Source organism: Ahaetulla prasina, chromosome 8 (genome assembly GCF_028640845.1).
Source record: "Ahaetulla prasina isolate Xishuangbanna chromosome 8, ASM2864084v1, whole genome shotgun sequence".
NCBI lineage: Eukaryota > Metazoa > Chordata > Lepidosauria > Squamata > Colubridae > Ahaetulla > Ahaetulla prasina.
The window spans coordinates 78,514,110-78,539,073 of record NC_080546.1 but is presented as its reverse complement, the minus strand read 5'-3'; the positions used below and the strand labels follow the sequence as shown (position 1 = coordinate 78,539,073).

Sequence of the window (24,964 nt, the reverse complement as noted above, 5' to 3'; positions counted from 1 at the left end):
TTCCTTCTGTTGCCTCCGTCTATCAAGTCTTCTGACGCGAGGGTCACTGCAGTCTGCAGCTGTTGGCAATTGACCTCCCTCAGGCTCACATGCTGTGGAGGAGGGGGAGGGATCTAGTTGCTCCGTTTGCCTGGGCATGGAGCCAGAGCTGGGGGCTGGAGATACTTCCTCCTCTTCAGCCTGTCTGGGCATGGAGCCAGGGCTGGGGCCGGGAGGCATACTAGGACATTCCTCCATGTTCGGAAGCAGATAAGGCGGCCCCGGCTGTGGTGAGATCGGACGAGACACAACACCAACCGCTCCCCTGGCTTGCAGCCGATCATGCTGCGGCGTCTGCTCCAGGTGTCCTTGAGGCAGGGAGCAATGTCTCATGGGAACCGATGATGCTTGGAGTGGATGTTCGCCACCCTTGCATTCCAATCCACCACCCACCTTATTCTTTGTCCAGCTGCAAGTGGAGCGGAGTATAGGTGAACATTTGACCCAGTCTTGACACTACCATGTTTCTCCAAAAATAAGACCCGGTCTTATATTTTTGGGGGCTCCAAAATAAGCACTGGGGCTTAATTTCGGGGGGTGTCTCATTTTTTCCCCATGAAATTTTTTTTCCCCATGGGCAGGGTGGAGCTGCCCCATGTACCCCGCACTGACTTACTTCAGGGTCCCCAGAGCTGGGCCATCCACATCTCGACACCTGCCTCACCTCACGGTGCTTTGGCACATTGCTCCGGAGGAGGCCAAGCAATGTGCTCCGGCACATTGCTTGGCCTCCTGCTTCATTGTAGCTGCGAGCAAGCAACAGTGGGCTGGCAGCACATTGGGATTGCCTGCCTTCCCACCCGTGCCTCTACCTCCATCTGCTGCCAGTGCTGTCAAAGAGATGACGAGCCTCCTGCAGCTGGCTGGCCGCTCCAGACCATTTCTCAACTTTCCCATGGCCTGTGTCGCACATCCGGATCACGTACCTTCCTCCCACATCCACCTGTTGCTTGGACAGGTAATCAACTCACCTGTGCTGTGCAGGCTATGGCTGCTGCCAGATACCGTCAGCTTCCATGCCCTTGCCACCTCTGATGCTGGCCATGCACCCTGGCTGATGACCACCTTAACTAGGGCTCATTTTTTGGGTAGGGGTTATATTAGGCACACACAGAAACTCATGCTAGGTCTTATTTTCAGGATAGGTCTTATTTTCAGAATAGGTCTTATTTTCATGAAAAACAGTAGGAAGGATCCCTTTTGAGATGTTTCCCACTTCTCTTTTCCTCCTGTGGGCTCAGCTGTTGCCCAGCTGTTGCCTATCTGACTGTTGCCCAGTCTGGAGTTTTTCCTCCTGTCATTTCCATGTATCATTAGAAACCCCCACCTGTTTGTACTCTGGAGGAAGATTACAGGTAGTCCTCGACGTACCACAGCTGAGCCCAACGTTTCTGTTGTTAAGTGAAACATTGCTTAAGTGAGTTTTGCTCAACCAAGACTTTTCTTGCTACAGTTGTTAAGTGAATCACTGAACTGTTTAAGTTAGTCACATGGTTTTTAAGTAAATCTGGCTTCCTCATTGACTTTCCTAATCAGGAGGAGAGTCAGGAGAACTCGGCATGGGAGTGTGGAGACCTACTCCTTGTGTCCAATCTCACCGCGACGTCAGCCTGAAGTCTGTAATTTAGGTCTTCTATGGGCATAAGCACATACATGGAACATGATTTATAAATCACAACAGTGTCAGTCTCTTCTTTCATGTTCGTTCTTCTCCTGAAGAAGGCAACCATGTTTTGATTTTAATTTTTTGCCATCATCCAGACTCCACAGGGGTTATGCAGCCAATAAATTTAGATAGATGGATGGATGGATAGATAGATAGATAGATAGATGATATAAATAAGATAGATAGATAAGTGATAGATAGATAGATATAGAGAGATAGATAAGATATAGATCGATAGAAGATAGATAGATAAGATCTCTTACCTATGATAGCTAGATAGCTTGAGATAGCTAGCTGTAGCTAGCTAGCGATAGCTAGATATAAATAAGATAGATGATAGATAGATAGATATATAGATAGATATAGATGGATGATAGAAGATAGATGAGAGGTATAGATAAGATAGATACAGATAAGATAGATAAGGAATAGTTAGCTAAGAGATAGCTATATAGCTATAGATAATATCTCTTATCTATGATAGCTAGATATATCTATATAGCAAGTGATAGCTAGATATAGATAAGATAGATAGATATCTATATAGCTAGCGATAGCTAGATATAGATAAGATAGCTAGATAGATGAGAGATATAGATAAGAGATATAGATAAGATAGATGATAGCTAGATAACTATAAATAAGATCTCTTATCTATGATAGCTAGATAGAGATATCTATAGATATAGCTAGAGATAGCTAGATATATACAATAAATAGATGAGAGATATAGATAAGATAGATAGAAGATAGATAGATGAGAGATATAGATAAGAGATAAAAGATATAGATAAGATAGATAAGTGATAGCTAGATAGCTATAGACAAGATCTCTTATCTATGATATCTAGATAGATAGAGATAGCTATAGCTAGATAGCTAGATAGCTAGATGGATGATAGATAGAACATAGATATATGACAGAAGATAGATAGATAGATAGATAGATAGATAGATAGATAGATAGATAGATAGATAGATAGATAGATAGATAGATAGATAGATAGATAAATAGATGGATGATAGATGGATGGATGGATGGATGGATGGATGGATGGATGGATGGATGGATGATAGATAGAAGATAGATAGATGATAGATAGATAGATAGATAGATAGATAGATAGATAGATAGATAGATAGATAGATGATAGATACATGCATGACAAACACTAAACAAACAACTACCAGAACCATTCCAGAACCAACATCTCACATACAAATCTTCATCAAATCGGATGACGCTGAAACTCTGCAATTATTCTTTTTTCTCTCTTTGGATGTGCGCTTTATGTACAGTAAGTAAATGTTCCAAAAAGAGCCAGAAATGGCAGGAAGGGGGGACGCAGGCTGTTAATTAACACTTCGGTATCCTCAGCGCCGCCTCCTTTTTTCCCCCACCTCCGAAACCACCAGGACCCAACCAATCGGAAAACGACACAAAGAACGATCCGAAAAGTATATAGAACGGCACCATCCTCACTCGGCAAAAAGCGCACCATCGAGTTGATGCCGGGACAGAGAGGTCGTGTTAAGAGGGCGGGCCCAAACGGTCTCACTTTCAGTGGATAGGGCGGTCCTCACTTCCTGATCGGCCCCCCCGAAGCTCCACCCCTGCCTTTCCATTGGCTGGCGGAATGGACCCCTCCTCCGCCGCCGCTTCCCGCAGATCGCTCTGGCTTAATTGAGCGGGGAGGGGAGAGGAGTAAGTGGTGAATTTGGCGCCTGCGCGGTGGGGGGGAAATGTTGGCTGCGGTGTGGCTGGCTTTGGCTGCTTGTTTCTTCGCCGCGCTGCTGGTTCTGCTAGTCCTGCCGCTGAAAAGATCACCCGGGGCTCTCTCGCTTAACCTCTCCGGGATCTTTCAAGATCTGATCCGGTACGGGAAGACCAAGACAGCCTGTGGGCAGCGTCCTGCCCTTCTGCAGATCTTTGATGTTCCCAAGAGGTAAATCAAACAGGTCAGCAGTTATCTAGGAGAGGGATCTCCAACCTTGGCAACTTTAAGACTTGTGGACTTCAACTCCCAGAATTCAGCAAAGCTGGCTGAGGAATTCTGGGAGTTGAAGTCCACAAGTCCTAAAGTTGCCAAGGTTGGGAGACCCCTGATCTAGGAGAAGAATACAATGAGATTAGAGCTGGAAGGGACCCTGGAGGTCTTCTAGTCCAACCCCCTGCTCAAGCAGGAGGAGATCCTATAGACCGTTTCAGGCAAGTGGCTGTCCAGTCTCTTCTTTTAAAACATTCCACTGATGAAGCAACCACAACTTCTGGAGGCAAGTTATTCCACTGCTTAATTATTCTCACTGTTAGGAAATTTCTCCTTAATTCCAGGTTGCTTCTCTCCTTGGTTAGTTTGCATCCATTATTATTGAGTCTTGTCATCTGCACCTCTATAACTGTCTGGTTTGGTTCTGCAACCCAACAAGACAGACACAGACTTCAGAGGATCATTAGAACTGCAGAAAAAACAATGGCTACCAACCTGCCTTCCATTGAGGACCTGTATACTGCACGAGTCAAAAAGAGGGCTGTGAACATATTTACAGACCCCTCACATCCTGGACATAAACTGTTTCAATTCCTACCCTCAAAATGACGCTATAGAGCACTGCACACCAGAACAACTAGACACAAGAACAGGTTTTCCCCGAATGCCATCACTCTGCTAAACAAATAATTCCTTCAACATTGTCAAACTATTCACTAAGTCTGCATTACTATTAATCACATCATTCCTATCACCCGTCTCCTCCCACTTATGACTGTATGACTGTAAATTTGTTGCTGGTATCCTTACGATTTATATTGACTGTTTCTTAATACGATTTCATTGCTTATTTGCACCCTGTGACTATCATTAAGTGTTGTATCTTATGATCCTTGACAAAAGTATCTTGCCTTTTTATGTACACTGAGAGCATATGCATCAAGACAAATTCCATGTTTGTCCAATCACACTTGGCCAATAAAGAATTCTATTCTGGACTTCCGGGTGGCTCCACCTCTTCGCTGAGCCCTAATTAAAGGGGCTCCGCACTGAACATCGTAAAAGCCAGGAAAAGCCGGCTTTAATCTTTTTCTCTGGATGAAAGAGGAAAGATAAGAGCAGCAGGAAATGTTGGTAGACCTCCCCAGAGGCTTTGTTTTAATTAAGCAGAGCTTCGAAGGGTTGATGGGTCCCATAAATATTCCTGCCATTCTCCGACTTCAGTGCGCTCCTGCAAAAGCAGGAAAAGAAGAAAGTGTCCATCTCTGCTAATTGTCTTATCTTTATGGATCTCTTTAAGCAGACGGAATGAGTGCCAGCGGACAATTATTGGATTGCAAGTATTTTTGACTTCCTGACTTCTACCTTCTAAAAAAGAGAAATTTTTTTCCTTTGTTCTAATTGACTCTTAAAGATGGCGCCTGAACGGGAGTGAAGTGACGAATGGAATTTTAAACAGTCTGTGCAACTAAGAAGATAAGAAATGTTATGTGTGGATTTTAATGAAGTGAACTGAGCTCTCCTATACTTAAAGGGAAAGAGAAGTTTCTAGACTTATATTTTGTGAATTTTAAAACTGAAATGGCTACTAAACCACCTAAGACTGGGGGCAGAAGGGTTCTGAACCAGCTTTAGAAGATCTGATTAAAGAGCAAGGAAAGTGTCTGAAGAAAGGTTTAAGGAGATTATGGATAATAATGAGAAAATAAGAGAAGAAATAAGAGAATAATAAAAAATAAGAAGATATCTTGATGGCTTTTCAAGGTTTGGCAAAAGACTGGAGGTGGTGGAGGAGGAGGTGCAAGAAATTGTTCAGTCAAATCAACAAATAGAAAATAGAATGGGGAATGCAAATCAAATTGGATAAAAATGAAGATCAAGTGGTGGTGATGCAGTATAGAATGATGGAAGGAGCTCTGAGAATTAGAGGTTTGAATGAGGACAAAGGGGAAGATTTAAAAAAAATTTTATCAGAAGCTCTGGCTGAATTTATTGAACTTGATCCACAAGAGGTTGCTTATCAAATTGACAAAATTTATAGAGTTAATTCTTGGATTGCTAGGCAAAAGAAACTTCCTAGAGACATTGTGGTTTATTTTTTGAAAAGAACAGTGAGGAATCAAATTTTGCAAGTTGCTTTTCAGAAAAACTTGAAAATAGGGGAACAGGAGTTGAAGGTTTTGAAGAGATTCCTCCCAAGATGTTAAGGGATAGAAAGGACTTTACATTTTCACTCAAGAACTTAAGAAATACCAGATTCAATTTAGATGGGAGGTTCCAGTTGGCTTGACAGTGTATTATCAGGAAGGAGATATCGTATTGACACAGTGCTTAAGGCCAAAGATTTTCTTTCTACAGTGCTGAAATTTGAAATAGAAATAATAGAAAAAGAATTCAAGAGACTCAAATGGGTGTGGAAGCTGAGGTGATTCCAGTGATGTTACCATCAGAGGAACAACCACAAGAACAAAGACTGACGAGGAGCCCTTAAGCGTAAAGAAAAGGAGCAACAAACTCAAAGTAAAGTTCAGGATTCTGCTACAGAAGCGGTGGGAGGAGCACGGCCGAAGATACGGGAGGACGATCTTCAGTTGATTGCTCAAAGGCTTCAGCAGCCCAGTAATGGCAAATAAAATCTTGACTTGGAATGTCAATGGTTTGAACTCAGCTCAGAAGAGAAGAAAAATATTTCATTATTTGAAACAATTTAAAATGATGTTATTTGCTTACAAGAAGCATATTAAATAATCAGATCAAAAGTACCTAATAAACTCAAAGTTAGGTAAACATTTTGTTGCTTCAGCTTTGGAGAAAAAACATGGCATAGTGGTTTATTTGAGAAAAGATATACCAGCCAAGTTAATAGAGGCAGATATTCACGGAAGATATATTGCTATTGAACTTACAATAGAAACAAAAAGGACTCTCTTGCTTGGTATATATGCACCCAATCAGCAACAAGAAAAATTTTATAGAATGTTATATGATAAGTTGAATCTATGGGATTATAAATCGTGCATTATATTGGGAGATTGGAATGGAGTAATAGATACACGAAAGGACAAGAGAATTTCTTCCAAGAAGATACCTGCACATGCAAAGCTGCCTAAATCCTTTTTTGATATGATAGAAGATTTTGAGTTAAGAGATGTATGGAGACTGCGAATTTGGAGGAAAGAGACTATACGTTTTACTCTGATAGGCATCAATCCTTCTCACGTATTGATTTTATTTTAATTTCTAATGATTTGCTTTTTAGAGTGAAGAAAACTAAGATATTTCCAAGATGTTTGTCTGATCATAGTCCTGTTTGGATGGAATTGCAATATGGAAAAGAGGGTAGAAGAACTTGGAGATTAAATGAAAATTTGTTTAGATATCAGGATAATGTAAATCAATGTAAAAAGCAGATGAAAGAATTTTTTGATTATAATTTGAATAATGAAACATCGATAGAAATGGTTTGGGACTCCAGTAAAGCCTTTATGAGAGGTGTATTAATATATCTTAATAATAGACAGAGAAATAAGCAACAAAGACAGCGTAGGTATTTAGAAGAGGAAATTTATAAGAAACAACAATTATTAATACATAATCCACATGATCAAAAACTTAAAGATGCAATAAAGTTACTACAGAACCAATTTAATATGATAATGGCTGATCAGGTGGCAACAAATATACAATATGCCAAACATAATACTTTTTGTAACGCAAATAGACCTGGTAGGTGGTTAGCATATACTTTAAGGAAAAGACAAAACAACGTACTATAGAAAAAATAGAATACAAAGGTAAAGAGAGATATCAACAGGATAAAATTAAAAAAGCTTTTTTAGAATATTATACAAATTTATATCTTAAAGATAATATATTGAATAGGGATATTGATAATTATTTGAAGGAATATAAGGTTAAAAATTTAACTTTAGAACAAACGGATGAATTGAATCGCCTATAACCTCGGAAGAAATTATTTTGGTAATTAAACAATTAAAAATGGGAAAACTCCTGGTACAGATGGGCTCACAGTTAGTTATTATAGGAATTTACAGGATGAGATGTTAGGTCCACTTAAGGAATTATTTAATCAGATACAACTAGGAGAATTCCCCTCATGGAGAACCTCTTTTATTTCATTGATACCAAAGAGGAACAGGATTGTTCTAAACCTGGGAATTATAGGCCAATCTCACTTTTAAATAATGATTATAAGATTTTGTTAAAATAATAGCTAATAGATTAATGTTGATTCTGCAGCGAAGAATTCATAATGATCAATCTGGATTTATAAAAGGGAGACAGATGAGGAATAATGTTAGGCAGATTGTTAATTTACTGGAGTACTTAGAAAAGAAAAATTTTATTCCAGCAGCATTTATTTTTCTCGATGCAGAGAAAGCTTTTGATCGATTGCATTGGGATTTTTTATTTAAATTAATAGAAAAGATGCAATTTGGAGATGGTTTTTTAAGAATAATTAGGGCAATTTATGGAGAGCAAACAGCACAGATTATAATCAATGGTAGCTTAACAGAACCTTTTAAGATTGCGAAAGGAACAAGACAGGGATGTCCTTTATCACCATTATTGTTTATTTTAACTCTAGAACCATTATTGGATAAAATACGAAGTAAAGGAGATAGAGGAATTAGAGTTAGACAGTATGAATATAAGTTAAGAGCTTTTGCAGATGATTTGGTGATTACTTTAACAAACCCTATAAATTCTAGTAAATCTTTGTTGGAAATAATTGATCAATATGGGAATGTTTCAGGGTTTAAGGTAAATCAGAAAAAGACAAAAGTGATAATAAAAAATATGGCCAGACAACAGAAAGAAAAATTAGAGGAAGTAACAGGATTTGAAATTGTAAAGAAGGTTAAGTACTTAGGGGTTTATATTACGTCATCAAATGTGAAATTGTATAAGAATAACTATGAGGTTTTATGGCAAAAAGTTCAGAAGGAGTTGATTGTTTGGAAAAAATTGCAATTATCTTTGCTGGGGAGAATTGCTGCTATTAAAATGAATGTTTTACCTAGATTTTTATTCCTCTTTCAGATGATACCAATAATTAAGAAAGATAAGAATCTTGAGGAATGGCAGAAGGGAATTAACAAATTTATATGGGAAGGTAAAAAAGCTAGGGTTAAAATGAAAATAATTCAAGATTCTCGGAAAGGGAGGTTTAAAATGCCTAATTTTAAATTATATTATGAAGCAGCTGCTCTCTCTGCAATAAGTGATTGGTTTAATTTAACAGAGGACAGAATTTTGAATATAGAAGGTTATGATTTGTTATATGGATGGCATGCATATTTAATTTATGACAAAAAAGTGGATAAGGCTTTTAAAAATCATGTGCTAAGAAATGCCCTTCTGCGTGTTTGGAAAAAATACTCTTATAAACTAAATTATAAGGTTCCTATATGGGCAAGTCCTAGACATACAGTAGAAAATATAAACATAGAACAGAATCAGGAAATGATTACATATAAAGATCTTTTGTATACTGAAAGAGGTAATTTGCAGTTAAAATCTCTGCAAGTATTAAGAGAGGAAGGGAAAAATTATACTTGGTTTCAATATGAGCAACTACGTGCTAGATGGAAGGGAGATCAGAAAATTGGTATAGAGCAGAACGAGGGAAATTTGGTAAAGCAAATTAGAAATCAGTCTCAGGAGCATATAAAGAGATTGTATAATGTGTTACTTGAAATAGATTCTGAAAGGGACTTGGTAAAGGACTGTATGATAAAGTGGGCACAAAACTTTCAGGAGCCAATATTATTGGAAACGTGGGAAAAATTTGGGTTAGAAATGTTAAATTCACGAGGCACAGAATCTGAGGGAAAACTTTTATAAAATGTTTTATAGATGGCATCTAGATCCTAAAAAATTATCGTGTATGTATCCAGAAATGCAAGCAAAATGTTGGAGATGTAATTGTGATGACGCTACATATTTTCACATTTGGTGGACTTGTAAGGACATAAAGGCCTTTTGGATAAAAATTTGGTGGATTTTACAAAATGTTCTGAAAAGAAGATAAAGTTCCTGCCGCAATTTTTCTTGTTGGGAATTATTACGGATTGTACAGTAATTGAGACTAAATTGATTTTAAATCTAATAACTGCAGCAAGATTACTAATAGGACAATATTGGAAGAAAAAGAAGTACCAACAATAGAAGAATGGATATTGAAAGTTGCCAATTTGGCTGAGATGGCGAAGATATCAGCCTTTTGAAAGACAATACAAGAAAGATACTTAAAGGAATGGAAAAATGGATTGACTATATTCAACGTAGATATCAGACTAAGAGTTATCAGACTGTTTTGAATGATTATGATGTATTATTTTGATTGCTTTTGGGGAAGTTAGGAATTGATGATTGTAGGGTATAATTAAGTTGGGACGAAAATTTTTAGCATATGTTTGTTTTATTTTTAACTACACCTTGTGCTCGTTCCGGGAAGTCGGGGGGGGGGGGGAGGGGGGTTGCGAAGGGAGGGGGGAGGGGGGGGAAAGGGGGGAAAAAATTTTGTAAAACTTTTTGAATAAAAAAAAAAAAAAAAGAATTCTATTCTATTCTAGTCACTGAAGCAGTCGGTGTGAGATTAAATGGACTCCAGAGGATGGTAGAGGATGGGAAGGCCTGGAGGAACGTTGTCCATGGGGTTGCAATGGGTCGGACACGACTTTGCAACTAACAATAACAACATTCCATTCTATTCTATTCTATTCTATTCTATCCATTGTTCCTTGTCTTGACACCTGATGTTTTAAAAAATAGATTAACTCCTTTCTGGCAGGAAATATTGGAATACAGCTAGTCCTTGACTTATGACCACAACAGAGCCCAACATTGCTCCATTTAAGTGGAATTTGCCCCATTTTATGACCTTTCTTGCCACAGTTGTTAAGTGAATTGCTGCAATTGATATGATAGTAACCTGGTTGTTAAGTGAATCTGGTTTTCCCCATTGACTTTGCTTGTCAGAAGGTTCCAAAAGTTTGATCACATGAGCTTGGGACACAGCAACGGTCATAGATATGAAACAATTGCCAAGCGTCTTGAGTTTTGATCACATGATTATGGGGATACTGAAAAGGCGGTAACTGTGGTAACGGTCGTAAGTCACTTTTTTCAGTGCCATTGTAACTCTGAATGGCCGCTAAAGGAACTGTTGTAAGTCAAGGTATTGTTATCATGTCCCACTTAGTCCTTTTTTTCTCTAGACTAGCCAAGCCCAAATCCTGCAACTGTTCCTCATATGTTTTAGGCTTTTAATCATCTTAGTTGCTCTTCTCTGCACTTTTCCCAAACTCTCAACATCTTTTTTGTAATGTGGTGACCAAAACTGGATGCCTCCTAGAATGGACTCCGAATACAGTGGAGTCCTTCCTGCTTCATCTTCTTGCTTCACACTTAATGATAGTCACAGGGAAACAGTCAATATAAATCTTAAGGATACCAATAACAGTCATACAGTCATAAGTGGGAGGAGATGGGTGATGGGAACGATGAGAAGATTAATAGTAGTGCAGATTTAGTAAACAGTTTGACAGTGTTAAGGGAATTATTTGTTTAGCAGAGTGATGGCCTTTGGGAAAAAAATGTTCTTGGGTCTAGTTATTCTGGTGTGCAGTGTTCTATAGCAGCGGTCACCAACTGGTGGTCTGTGGACCACTGGTGGTCCGCGAGAAAATTTTGGTGGTCCGCAGAAAAATTATTTGCATTTTTTATATTGCACTAAATCAGGGGTCCTCAAACTATGATCCCTATGATACATGCAATGAACGTTTGTGTTGTTGCAGAGTCTTTTTGTATGGGTCGGGGTCTTTTTGTGTGGGTCAGAGGGGGCCAGAAATTCTGACTCGGGGTCTGCTTCAGCCTCCTGGTGTGGGGCTTTGGGCAAAGGCTGGAGGGAAATATCGCTGGTGGTGAAGAGCCGGAGGGCCTCGTTCCAGTGGGACTGCATCATGGCCTGGAATTGGCTGACCATCTCAGCCTGCTGAGCCTCCAGGTGCCTGTACCTGGCCTTGCACTCCCGCAGGTCTTCCCTCTGCTTGGAAAGCCTATGCTCCTGATCCTCAGTGAGGTGCTTCTGCTGAGCCTCCTTCTCGGTCAGATCCAATTTGAACTGAGCTGTTTTGCCAACTCTTTCTCATAGTGGCTGTTTAGCTCCAACAACTGCTTCCTGTTGGGGCCCTAAGGAGCCCCGGCAGGCAGGCAAGGAGAGGCTGGGAGGGGAGGGGTGAGTAGAGGCCTGCGAGGTGCCCCTTGATGTGAGTGACATTGAGTTGGCCACGTCCACTCAGTCACATGACCAACTAGCCACCTCCACCCACCCACCCACCCACCCAGCTGGTCATTACGCAGATCATTTTAGTGATCCGCAGGATTTAAAATTATGAATTTGGTGCAGTATCCAGATCCTCAGTGAAAGGTATCCGACGTTCAGTCTGGAATACCCAATGTGGGGGTGATTCAGGTAGTCCTCGACTTACAACAAGTTCATTTAGTGACCGTTTGAAGTTACAACGGCCCTGAAAAAAATGTTGCCCTCCCCCCAAGAATTAGATTGGGAATCAGTATATTAAAACTGTAATTTGCTTAATTGATCATCGAAAAGCAAACCAACCACATTGTGGTTCAACGCAACGTGCAGATGAACCCTAAACTGACCCTGGTTCCTTCTACAGGTGGTTCTACCATTTTTATGTTGTGTCTGTGACCTGGAATGGCTTCGTGTTACTGCTGTTTACGCAGTGTGTGCTTTTCTCTCGATCGTTTCCCTCCTGGCTTCAGGATTTGCTTGACATTCTTGTTGGAGCAAAGGAAGACAGAGGCGTCGGTGGCTCAGAAAATGGTATGAATTCTTGTACATGAACATATATTATTGGGTGGAGAGGGTCCCAGTATATTGTACATTTTGCAGAATAGCTTCTCTACCAAAGTTGCAGTTCTTTATTCTGTGCATGAAATCGGAGGACGAGCAAAATCATTTTCACTACAGATTTTTTCAAATATATTCCTTTCCATGTATCCCACCTTAAGTTGCGAAGGGCAGGGGGAGAAGAATAGGGCTACTGGATTTGGAAAGATCCAGAAAACTGTAGAAAAGAGGAATGATAAATAACTATACTCAAAATAATAATGCAGGTTGAAGGACATACAGTATTTTAATATATTGGATACATGAAAATATACAGGTAGCCTTGGACTTACAGTGTTTGTTTAGTGAACATTTGAAGTTACAAGGGCACTGAAAAAAGTGACTTATCACCATTTTTCACACTTATGGCCCTTACAGCATCCCCGTGGTCAGGTGATCAAAGTTCAGGACATTTGACAACTGATTCATATTTATGACAGTTCCAGTGTCCCGGAATCGTGTGGCCTTCTTTTATGTCTTTCTGACAAGCAAAGTTACTAAGTCTGCACTATTAATCTTCTCATCATTCCCATCAGCCATCTCCTCCCACTAATGACTGTATGACTGTAACTTTGTTGCTGGTATCCTTACGATTTATATTGATATTGATTGTTTCCTGGTTGCTTATTTGTACCCTATGACTATCATTAAGTGTTGTACCTTCTGATTCTTGGCAAATGTATCTTTTCTTTTATGTACACTGAGAGCATATGCACCAAAGACAAATTCCTTGTGTGTCCAATTACATTTGGCCAATAAAGAATTCTATTCTATTCCATTCCATTCCATTCCATTCCATTCCATTCCATTCTTTTTTTAAAATTTGCATTTATATCCCGCCCTTCTCCGAAGACTCAGGGCAGCTTACACTATGTCAAGCAATAGTCTTCATCCATTTGTATATTATATACAAAGTCAACTTATTGCCCCCAACAATCTGGGTCCTCATTTTACCTACCTTATAAAGGATGGAAGGCTGAGTCAACCTTGGGCCTGGTGGGACTTGAACCTGTAGTAATTGCAAGCAGCTGCTGTTAATAACAGACTGCATTAGTCTGTTGAGCCACCAGAGGCCCTTAATTCCATTCCACTTCTTCTATTCTATTCTATTCTATTCTATTCTATTCTATTCTATTCTATTCTATTCTATTCTATTCTTAACCATGTTACTAACTTAAACAACTGCAATGATTCACTGTGGCAAGAAAGATTGTAAAAAGTGACAAAACTCACATAACAAATAGCGACAGAAATTTTGGGCTCAATTATGGTCGTACGTTGAGGACTATCTGGATTGAGCAGAGGCCTCTCCCACAGCTTTACACAAGCAGGACATTTTTACTGAAAACAATTGAGAGATCTAAACTTGAAGAGCTTCCTAATCTCTCAACTCCTGTTTAAAAAAGCCAGAAGAGGTTTTGAAGAAAACGCTAGAAGCTATGGGCCTAGCTCACTATGCTTACATAACATTGCTATCACATTAACTGCACTGCTTACCCTTGGACTTCCAGGTGGCATTCAAGGTACTGAAAGTCTGTAGAGATTCTCTGTCATCCAGGTCATGGTGCTTTTTCAGGAGGCAACTGGACTTTCTGGTTTTTTTCCTTTTGAAGACGTTTTGCTTGTCATCCAAAAAGCTTCTTCAGCTCTGACAGGATGGTGGGGAATGGAAGGATTTATATTCCTTGCAGACAAAGCTAGTCATTTGCATCCTTTTAGAGGGTCCTTGAAGCACTTGGAGGTTTATCTGTGTCCTCAGGGTCACCTGAGTAGGGCTCCTGGTTCCTGTAGTCTGCATTTTTTTCCTCTGGAAATCCATTCCTACTCCCACACTGTTAAGGGTAATCTGGGTTCACAACGAAAATTGTGGACTGTTGAGCAGAGTACCCCACGTATGAAAACAACTGAGACTGGTTGTATACAATAACAGTTACTTGCAGACAAACTGGGGTTTGGTATTCCTTTACTTTTAGGGAAAAGGTAAAGTCATAGTCCAAAAACAATTCCAGGTCATACACTTATAAAGCCAGTCAGTCAGGGATGTTACAAATATCAAGTCTTCTTACCAACATAGACTTGCACAACAAATAAGGTCTTCTTTCAGTTTGGCAAAACACAGTTCAATTCACAACAGTCAGTATCTTGAGGAATCAGTAACTAGCCATGATCAAGCAACGATCATAAAGCTCAAATATACAGTTGCAGCATCTCATCAAGTTACAGTGCTGTAGCGTCCCTGTAGATTCCCCACAAGCCATAATTTAGTAGTCCTTTTATATATTGGCTACAGAGCTCAACCAATCCAGATGCTTGCACGATGCAGCACAGCCTTAAAGCAATATCATGCCTTTCTACAAACATACATAGTTAGTTTATATATTGCCTGGCCAACTAGTTAGGCAAGTAACAATTTCCTGACACACACTATTCAAAGGGCGTTCATCCCAAATTGTATAGATGCTGTGGGTCACCCATTCTTGATGCTGGGGATCATCCATAAAAGCCTTCAGACCACAGAGCCTGGAGATTGGGAAACCAGCTCTGCCTGTCCAACATGTTACCATTGCCTGTCCAAGAAGATCAGCAAGATTGGCTTGATCTGGGTCCTATCAGTTCATCGATGTCAACTGACAGGAGCTAAGGCCTTCTTTTCACAACGTCTGCACCAGGGGTGAAATCCAGCAGGTTCTGACAGGTTCTGGAGAACCGGTAGCGGAAATTTTAAGTAGTTCGGAGAACCAGCAAATACCACCTCTGGCTGGCCCCAGAATGGGGTGGGAATGGAGATTATGCAGTATCCTTCCCCTGGAGTGGGGAGGGAATGGAGATTTTGCAGTATCCTTACCCTGCCACGCCCACCAAGCCACACCACGCTCACCAAGCCACGCCCACAGAACCGGTAGGAAAAAAAAAATGGATTTCACAACTGGTCTGCACCTTCCTCAAGATTCAGATGGCCCTGACCCTGCTGGCATTCAGAAAGACCTTGAGAACTTGGTTCTTTCTCCAGACAGTTAGTTATGCGAGCCTGTTTTAATGTGTAACAGGTGAGTGGCTACTTCTGATCTCATGTTGTTGTTTTTTTTATTGATGTCTGTCATAGAAATAGTCCTCGACCTACGATCACAATTGAGCCCAACATTTCTGTTGCTAAGTGAAACATTTGTTAACTGAATTTTGCCCCTTTTTACGACCATAGTTGTTAAGTGAATCATTGTACTTACTAAACGAGTAACACAGTTATTAAGTGAGCCTGGCTTCTCCATTGACTTAGCTTGTCAGAAGGTCGCAAAAGGTGATTCCCGTGACCCCAGGACCACTGCAGCCGTCGTAAATAGGAGTCAGTTGCCGTGCATCTGAAGTTTGATCCCATGACCATGGGGATGCTGTAATGCTGGTAAGTGTGAAAAACGGTCATAAAGTCGCTTTTTTCAGTGATGTTGTAAATTGGAATGGTCACTAAACAAACAGTTATACAACGAGAACTACTTGTATTTTGACGTTTTTAATCATCACCAAATCAGTCACCAGAAGCCATTTGGATAGAATAGGAATAGGGGTGGGATGGAATGGAATAGAATAGAATAGAATAGAACAGAACAGAACAGAACAGAACAGAACAGAACAGAACAGAACAGAACAGAACAGAACAGAACAGAACAGAACAGAATAGAATAGAATAGAATAGAATAGAATTTTTTATTGGCCAAGTGTGATTGGACACACAAGGAATTTGTCTTGGTGCATACGCTCTCAGTGTACATAAAAGATACCGTCATCAAGGTACAACACTTAATGATAGTCATAGGGTATTAATATAAATCGTAAGGGTACAAGCAACAAAGTTACAGTCGTAAGTGGAAGGAGATGGGTGATGGGAATGATGAGAAGATTAATAGTAGTGCAGACTTAGTAAATAGTTTGACAGTGTTGAGGGAATTATTTAGCAGAATGATGGCTGGTGATGGCTGGTGTGCAGTGCTCCATAGCATTGTTTTGAGCGTAGGAGTTGTAACAGTTTATGTCCAGGATGTGAGGGGTCTATAAATATTTTCACAGCCCTCATTTTGACTAGTGCAGTATACAGGCCCTCAATGGAAGGCAGGTTGGTAGCAATTGTTTTTTCTGCAGTTCTAATTATCCTCTGAAGTCCGTGTCTGTCTTGTTGGGTGCAGAACCAGGAAGTTATAGAAGTGCAAATGACAGACTCAATCATTCCTCTGTAGAACTGGATCAGCATCTCCTTGGGCATCCTTGATGTCTTTTATCAGAGATTGAAAAAATCTAGAGGCTGGTCCCATATTTTTCCCATCGACAGAATTCTGAACGCAAAACATGCGTAATATCTGTGAGGATGTCTTATATATCTTGCAATTTGTTTCGGCTGAATTTGACACACCTACGACAAGGTACCACTTGTTTACACACTGTCTTGGTTGGTTTTCTAGGTGCTGAATTCCTGTCAGCCTTCCTGGTCTGCTTTTTGGTCTGGGTGAATAGCTGTCGACGGTTAAAAGAATGTCTTCACGTCAGCATCTATTCTGGAGGGGTCATTCATTTTGCACACTACTGCTTTGGCCTTTTTTACTATGTTTTGGTGGGGTTCACAGTGTTGTGTCAGGTGCCAGCAAATGGTAGAGAAGGTAAGTATCTTCTTTTGCATTCTTGCAATAAATTGTAGGAGGAGGACTGGCAGAGCCAGGCGAAGAGTAAAGAGAGAGATCAGCCTAAAATTGTTAGGTAGCCGCAAATGTACTAAGTCTAACACACACACACCCCTTGAGCCGTGGTGGTGCAGTGGATAGAAGCAGTGGTGGGATTCAAGTAATTTAACAACTGGTTCTCTGCCTTAATGATTTCTTAAAACAACCAGTTTGTCAAACTGCTCAGAAAGTTAACAACCAGTTCTCCTGAAGTGGTGCGGACTGGCTGAATCCCACCACTGGATAGAAGGCAGTATTGCAGGCTAATTCAAACAATTGCTACCAACCTGCCTTCCATTGAGAACCTGTATACTGCATGAGTCAAAAAGAGGGCTGTGAAAACATCTACAGACCCCCTCACATCCTGGACATAAACTGTTTCAACTCCTACCTTCAAAACGATGCTACAGAGCACTGCACACCAGAACAACTAGACACAAGAACAGTTTCTTCCCAAATGCCATCACTCTGCTAAACAAATAATTCCTTCAACACTGTCAAACTATTTACTAAATCTGCGGTACTATTAATCTTCTCATCGTTCCCGTCACCCATCTCCTCCCACTTATGACTGTAACTTCGTTGCTTGTATCCTTATGATTTAAATTGCTATTGTTTCCTGATTGCTTATTTGTACCCTATGACTATAATTAAGTGTTGTACCTTATAATTCTTGATGAACGTATCTTTTCTTTTATGTACACTGAGAGCGTACGCACCAAGACAAATTCCTTGTGTGTCCAATCACACTTGGCCAATAAAAAAAATTCTATAAGAAGTAAAAGAGATTAAAATACTCTCTATTGTGCAGCAGTAGAAAATCACCTGCAGTTTTTCATTCAGTTGTTTCCTGAGAAGTCTCAGGTAGTATAATCTCTGGTGGGCCCTTTTGACCAGTGCTTCAATGTGAGTGCCCCAGCTAAGGACCTCTTTTATGATAACACCCAGAAACTTAAAACTGGCCACTAGCTCCAATCAGTCTCCACTGATAAGCAAGGGCTGGATGTCGGATCTATTCCTTCTATAGTCCACTATAAGCTCCTCGGTCTTATTGGTGTTAAGGACCAAGTTATTGCCTCCACACCACAAAAGCAACCGGTCCACTTCATAAATATTCCTATTCTTTTTGCTCCGCAATCGATGAGTATCGAACTGGTGTAATAGTACATAGAACACAGTCCACTATTGATTTTTCTCATTTGAAAATGTTGGGCTGATAGGTAGCGCTGCAGGTTTTTCCCGGTTGCAGAAATGCCAGAAGTCATAGCTGGGGCTCCTGAATGCAAGATCAGATCTGCTACCATTGAACTATGGTCATTCACTTTCAAATCATTCAGTGGAATTAGGCGCAGCTTGAAGTATGGCATACATGTCTCATCCCCTTACCTAGGAAGTAGGTCAGGCTTCCTCGAAGCAGAAAATTACTGTATCTGAAAAAGTTCACTTGCGTGTTTTGGGATTGCATCCAAGGCACATATTATTATTGGTATGATCTTTGCTTTCTTTTGCCACAGTCGTTCCACTTCTATTTGCAGTTCTTTTTATGTTGTGGTTTTCACCAGTTTTTTCTCTACTACCATGTTTCCCCGAAAATAAGACCCTGTGATATTTTTTTAAACCCTGAAATAAGCGCTTGGCCTGATTGCCATGCGCTCAAAAGCCCGATTGGGCTTATTATCAGGGGATGTCTTATTTTGGGGGAAACAGGGTAGTTCTTTCTCCGATGTCTCCACGGTCCACTATCCAGACTTAAATTTTGTCTCTCTTATTGACAATTGTTAAGTCTGTCCTGTTATATGGTAGACGCCTGTCTGGATTCTAAAATCCCAGAGAACTTCAGCTTCTTTGTTTTCTACTTCTTTGTCTATTTTATGGTTCCAGCTGTTCTGGCCTGTAGGCCAATGGTCATTTCTTGCAGATTTTCCAATGCACCATTGTTGCTACTTTGTCATGTTGTTTTTTGTAGTCAGTCTGTGCAATCTTCTTGCTGCAGCTAACAGGTGATCCACTATTTCTTCAGCTTCTTTGCAATGTCATCATTTATTGTTTGTTGCTGTCTTCTCAATTCTAGCTTTATATACATTTGTTGTTTTTGTTGTTGTTGTTATATACCATTTCTGAATGGCATTTTTAAAATTCATGGATGATATTTTGCTTCAAATGGGTTAAAATTCAGACTTCAGGGGGATGTAAATAACAGTAATATCAGTTTACTATAGACCACGCTGAAATCTGAATTTGATAAAGCAGAGGTTCAGAATATTTTAAATGAATAAATGCATTCTGTCTCGCTTCACTTAGGCAAAGCTCACTCACTGACAGTCCGCTGGTACCACGTTCTAGGACTTGTGATGTTCTGTTGGGCTTCTGCCCATCAACACAGATGTCATGTTATTCTTGCTAACCTTCGAAAAGATAAATCAGGTAAAAGAATTGCTACTCCAAGTCAATATTTTTTAATCTTCCCCAGGTCAAATATGTTAGTATAGCCCCTGTTGCAATCTTGGTGCATCGTTCAAAGAGCATTGGTGATATTTAGATAGAAAGCATACAGAACAAACAACTTAGGTTTTTAAATCCAGATTAGGGATGTCAGTGCTTCAAATGCCAAGTCAAAAAGGTGCTTTGGAGTGAGTTTAACTACACACCGAACCCTGTGGATATCGCCTTAAAAACATTGGTTATTATCCTGGGATTATAGGGTAGCAATCCCAGGAAAAGTCGAGCTTGAATTAATAACCAACAACCAATAATGCCAACAACCATGAACCGGTGGTGGGTTTCAAAACTTTTTACTACCGGTTCTGTGGGTGTGGCTTGGTGGGCGTGGCTTGGTGGGTGTGGCAGGGGAAGGATGCAGTAAAAATCTCCATTCTCCCCTCCACACACACTCCAGGGGAAGGTTACTGCAAAATCCCCATTTCCTCCTGATCAGCTGGGACTCGGGAGGCAGAGAATAGATGGGGGCGGGGCCAGTCAGAATTTTTACTACTGGTTCTCCAAACTACTCGAAATTTCTGCTACCGGTTCTCCAGAACTGGTCAGAACCTGCTGAAACCCACCTCTGCCATGAATCCATATCTGCCCTACAGCACTTTCTTGTACTCTGTTGGCATTTCTTTTAAATCAAAACAGTATTTTCCTGTGACTGAGTAGGCCCAGAAGACACAGCTTCTCTTAAGGAGGCTCCAAGTATGGTAAGGCATATTTATTCCATCCAAGCCATCTTTTTCGGCTCGGGATCCAAAATGCTGCATATCCCCAATGCATAAATATTCTGAACTTGTATGTGAAAGAGCAGAGGATTCAGTGTAAGGAACCAAATATATGTGTGATGGAGGATTGTGGAATCCAAACACTCCTGCCTCGTTGCCCTTCTTAGCCTTTTCTCTCAAGAAATATTTCACAAGAAGAGTCCTCCACTCCTCTGCTCGCAACAAAATACCTTATGCCACCAGACTTGAAATTCTGCATTTAGAAAATTTAGAACTACGCCGCCTTCGGTATGACCTGAGCATAGCTCATAAAATTGTCTGCTACAATGTCCTTCCTGTCAATGACTACTTCAGCTTCAACCACAACAATACACGGGCACACAATAGATTCAAACTTAAAGTGAACTCGATTGCAGAAAATATGACTTCAGTAACAGAGTTGTTAATGCCTGGAATGCACTACCAGACTCCGTGGTCTCATCCCAAAATCCCCAAAACTTTAACCTAAGACTGTCTACTATTGACCTCACCCCATTCCTAAGAGGTCTGTAAGAGGCATGCATAAGAGCACCAGCTTGCCTACTGTCCCTGTCCTAATGTTCTTTTTAGTTGTATTTGTTTTATGTATTCAATTCATGCTTATATTTATATATATTATTTAATATGTATTTGACAAAATAAATAAATAAATAAGATGGAGTCTTAGATTGAGACTGAAAGAAGAGAGTTATTGTGAGAAACGATAGTAGAAACACATGTTTTGGATCGAGGGACTTTTTTGGCACCTTTCACCAGCATCCTGCTTTTGGTCTACATCAAAGCTGTCAAACTCCCGGATGTGTCACGTGCTGGCCATGCCCATACCTGGTTTAGCGAAGGGGGTAAAAGTCCTGATATGTCATGTGAGACGCCACTGTGATGACATGAGTTTGACACCCTTGGTCTACATCAAAGGCCACTTACAAGACCCATTATTAACAACACAGGCCTAGGGAATTTAGACCAAGGGTCTCCAACCGTGGCAACTTTAAGACTTGTGGACTTCAACTCCCAGAATTCCTCAGCCAGCAAAGCTGGCTGAGGAATTCCGGGAGTTGAAGTCCACAAGTCTTAAAGTTGCCAAGGTTGGAGACCCTTGGTTTAGACCAGGGGTAGTCAACCTTTTTATACCTACCGCCCACTTTTGTATCTCTGTTAGTAGTAAAATTTTCTAACCACCCACCAGTCCCACAGTAATGCGCCGTGTATCATCGTCTGTGCATGCCTCTCACGCATCGTGGATTGGGTTTTTTGAGGGGGGGGCGCCGGCTACCAGCTCTGCTTGTCTGTTACAGCTGGGTGGTGTGGGAGGAGATGTGCGAGCTATTCTGGGACGAGGCTGTTTTGTTTGCGGTCACACTAAAGCGCGATTCACTTACGTAACATGAACTAAACTTATGCGCAGGCGATACAAATAGTATATTTTCAGAAATTTAAATTGTCACGGGGAATTTTATGAAAACCTAATGAAAATGTTTTTAAATAATTCTATGAATTTTTTTAAAAAAGTCAATTAAATTAAAAAAAAGGAAAGTGCTTCAGTATCGGACAAAACCCCTACCGCCCACCATGAAACCTGGAATGCCCACTAGTGGGCGGTAGGGACCAGATTGACTACCACTGGTTTAGACTATAGCTAAAGAGTAAGAGCAAATTTCATTCATGTGCCAGGCTAGCTGGGATGGTGGCTTTTGATGCTGAACATAGATGATTGCAAGATGAAGCTAAAATATCTACTTGGGAAAATGTTTAAATGTAGTTTTTTTTATAGGCACAGTATGTAACATGTGAGACAGGAACATACTTTGGATGTGTCTAGAGGCATAATAATTAAGACATCATATAATCCAGGAAAACAAGTTCTTTGGCCAAACTGGATTATCTTGTCATTCACATTAATCATGGGTTAGAGAAGACTGGCTGCTCAAAAAAAAGTAACAAACAGATCTGATCATAGTGACTAAGGAGAAATTTCCTGACAGTTAGAACAATTAATCAGTGGAACAACTTGCCTGCAGAAGTTGTGAATGCTCCAACACTGGAAAATTTTAAGAAAATGTTGGATAACCATTTGTCTGAAATGGTGTAGGTTTTCCTGCCTGGGCAGGGGGTTGGACTAGAAGACCTCCAAGATCCCTTCCAACTCTGTTTTTGTTGTTTTTGTTGTTGTTGTTGTTGTTGTTATTAAGATCCTCCAAACTGACCAAAATAAGCACTTAGTTTTGTCTTGGAAACAAGTGGAAACAAGTGGAAACAAATACCGGTATATCCACTTGTTGATTAGCAGTTAACTTGGTTAGTGACCATTCATAAATATGATGGTATTTGTAAACAATTTATAAACAGTAATAAAGGCAGGATAAAAAATACATTTTCAGACTAGTGTGGATTTATGACCAAATTTCCTGCATCTAACAACAAAAGCCTTCAATGCGAAACTGATTAAGGTCTGGTCAGTTTCAGGCAGCAGCTCTTTAAACCAGCGATCACCAACTGGTGGTCCATAGACCACTGGTGGTCCGCGAGAAAATTTTGGTGGTCCACAGAAAAATTATTTGCATTTTTTATATTGCACTAAATCGGGGGTCTTCAAACTACGGCCCTTGGACCAGATACGTGCAATGAATGTTTGTGTTGCTGCAGAGAGTCTCCCCCTTCAGGGTCTTTTTGTGTAGGTCAGAGGTGGGCAGAAATTCCGACTCTGAGTCTGCTTCAGCCTCCTGGTGCGGGGCTTTGGGCAAAGGCTGGAGGGAAGTGCTGCTGGTGGCGAAGAGCCAGAGGACCTCGTTCCAGTGGGACTGCATCATAGCCTGGAACTGGCTGACCATCTCAGCCCAGTGAGCCTCCAGGTGCCTGGAACTGGCCTCGCACTTCCGCAAGTCTTCCCTCTGCTTGGAAAGCCTATGCTCCTAGTCCTCAGTGAGGTGCTTCTGCTGAGCCTCCTTCTCAGCCAGATCCAATTTGAACTGAGCTGTTTTGCCAATTCTTTCTCATGGTGGCTGCTTAGCTCCAACAAGTGCTTCCTGTTGGGTCCCTAAGGAGCCCGGGCGGGCAGGAGCGGAGTGGGTGGGAGGGGCGAGTAAAGGCTGGCGAGCTGCCCCTTGACGTGAGTGACATTAAGTTGGCCACACCCACCCAGTCACATGACCACTTAGCCACGCCCACCCATCCAGTTATTAGGCAGATCATATTAGTGGTCCGCGGGATTTAAAATTATGAAGTTAGTGGTCCCTGAGGTCCGAAAGGTTGGTGACCCCTGCTTTAAACATCTCTCTGGTCTATGTGGGGGTTCAAAAAGGAGAGGGAGAAAAAAAATAGGTCCAGCACATGACACTGGACAGAGAACTTTATCTGACTGACAGATAATCAGTCAGACAGCAATCGGATTTTCACAGCTTCTCTCTCTTGCTCTTTGAGACACAAATTCACTTAGCAACTATTTTGCTTAGTGACGGAGTCGCTGGACCAGATTACAGTCACTGTAATGGAAAAGGGCCAAACAGAGCCAATGGATTTATTAAAGTTGTAGCCTGTTTTTCCCCCTCTCGCTATCTAATTACATCATTAGTTCCGCTCACCTTTCTAAATTCAAGAGCTAATTTCTTTCTTTTCTTTTTCATTTTTTTTTAGGAAAGGTCTCCAGTTTGGATCACAGCATTCCTTTTGGAGACTGGTTTGAAATGGTGTCCAGTCCTCATTATTTTGCAGAATTTCTCATATATACATCAATGGCTGTCACTTTTGGATTTTATAACTTAACTTGGTGGCTAGTGGTGACATACGTCTTTTTTAACCAGGCAGTAAGTGCTGTTTTGTGCCACGAATATTACTTAAACAAATTTAAGCACTATCCAAAATATCGGAAAGCATATATACCTTTTATTTTTTAAATTATTTATATTAAATGGAGTGTGATTCTAGATTTGCAGCGATTAAAGAGCTTGAATTTTTCTGGGATGAAGTGATTATTACCATTTTTTTTTTGTTGGGGAAATTGAATTGCTGCTGATCATTCTATAGGTCATTTATTAAACACAGCTGGGTGTATGAAAACATGCCTCTGTTCTGTTGTGATAACCAGAGCAATTTTATGTAATCTACTTAGAAGAAAGTTCAATTGAGTTTAATCAGTGGTCAAATGTAAAATTTGTTACTACCGGTTCTGTGACCGTGGTTTGGGGAGTGGTGGTAATGTGACTGGGTGGGCGTGGCCACTTTTTTTTTATTTTAAAAGCATTTTTTCTACAATCTCTTCAGCCGAAGACGTTGTAGAAAAAAATGCTTTTAAAGGGTTCTGACGATCCCAGCTGAGTTGCCTGATCATCAGAACCTTTTAAAAGCATTTTTAACAACCTCTTTGGTCGAAAAAG

At 40.5% G+C, this 24,964-nt stretch overlaps 1 protein-coding gene across 3 annotated transcripts; it reads left to right on the top strand.

Moving 5' to 3' along the window:
* The first annotated feature begins 3,395 nt into the window (after positions 1–3,395).
* Positions 3,396–24,751, top strand: SRD5A3 (steroid 5 alpha-reductase 3). Of its 3 annotated transcripts, none has more exons than XM_058193531.1 (5): positions 3,397–3,651; positions 12,405–12,571; positions 17,086–17,280; positions 19,642–19,764; positions 24,225–24,742. In XM_058193531.1, the coding sequence occupies exons 1-5, from the start codon at positions 3,449–3,451 to the stop codon at positions 24,482–24,484; spliced, it is 948 nt and encodes a 315-aa protein (XP_058049514.1). In that variant the 5' UTR covers positions 3,397–3,448; the 3' UTR covers positions 24,485–24,742. The 3 variants fall into 3 exon arrangements, with proteins under 3 accessions (XP_058049516.1, XP_058049514.1, XP_058049517.1); XM_058193534.1 differs by having other exon boundaries at positions 3,499–3,664; positions 24,225–24,751; XM_058193533.1 differs by lacking the exon at positions 19,642–19,764 and having other exon boundaries at positions 3,396–3,651; positions 24,225–24,750.
* The last annotated feature ends 213 nt before the right edge of the window (positions 24,752–24,964 follow it).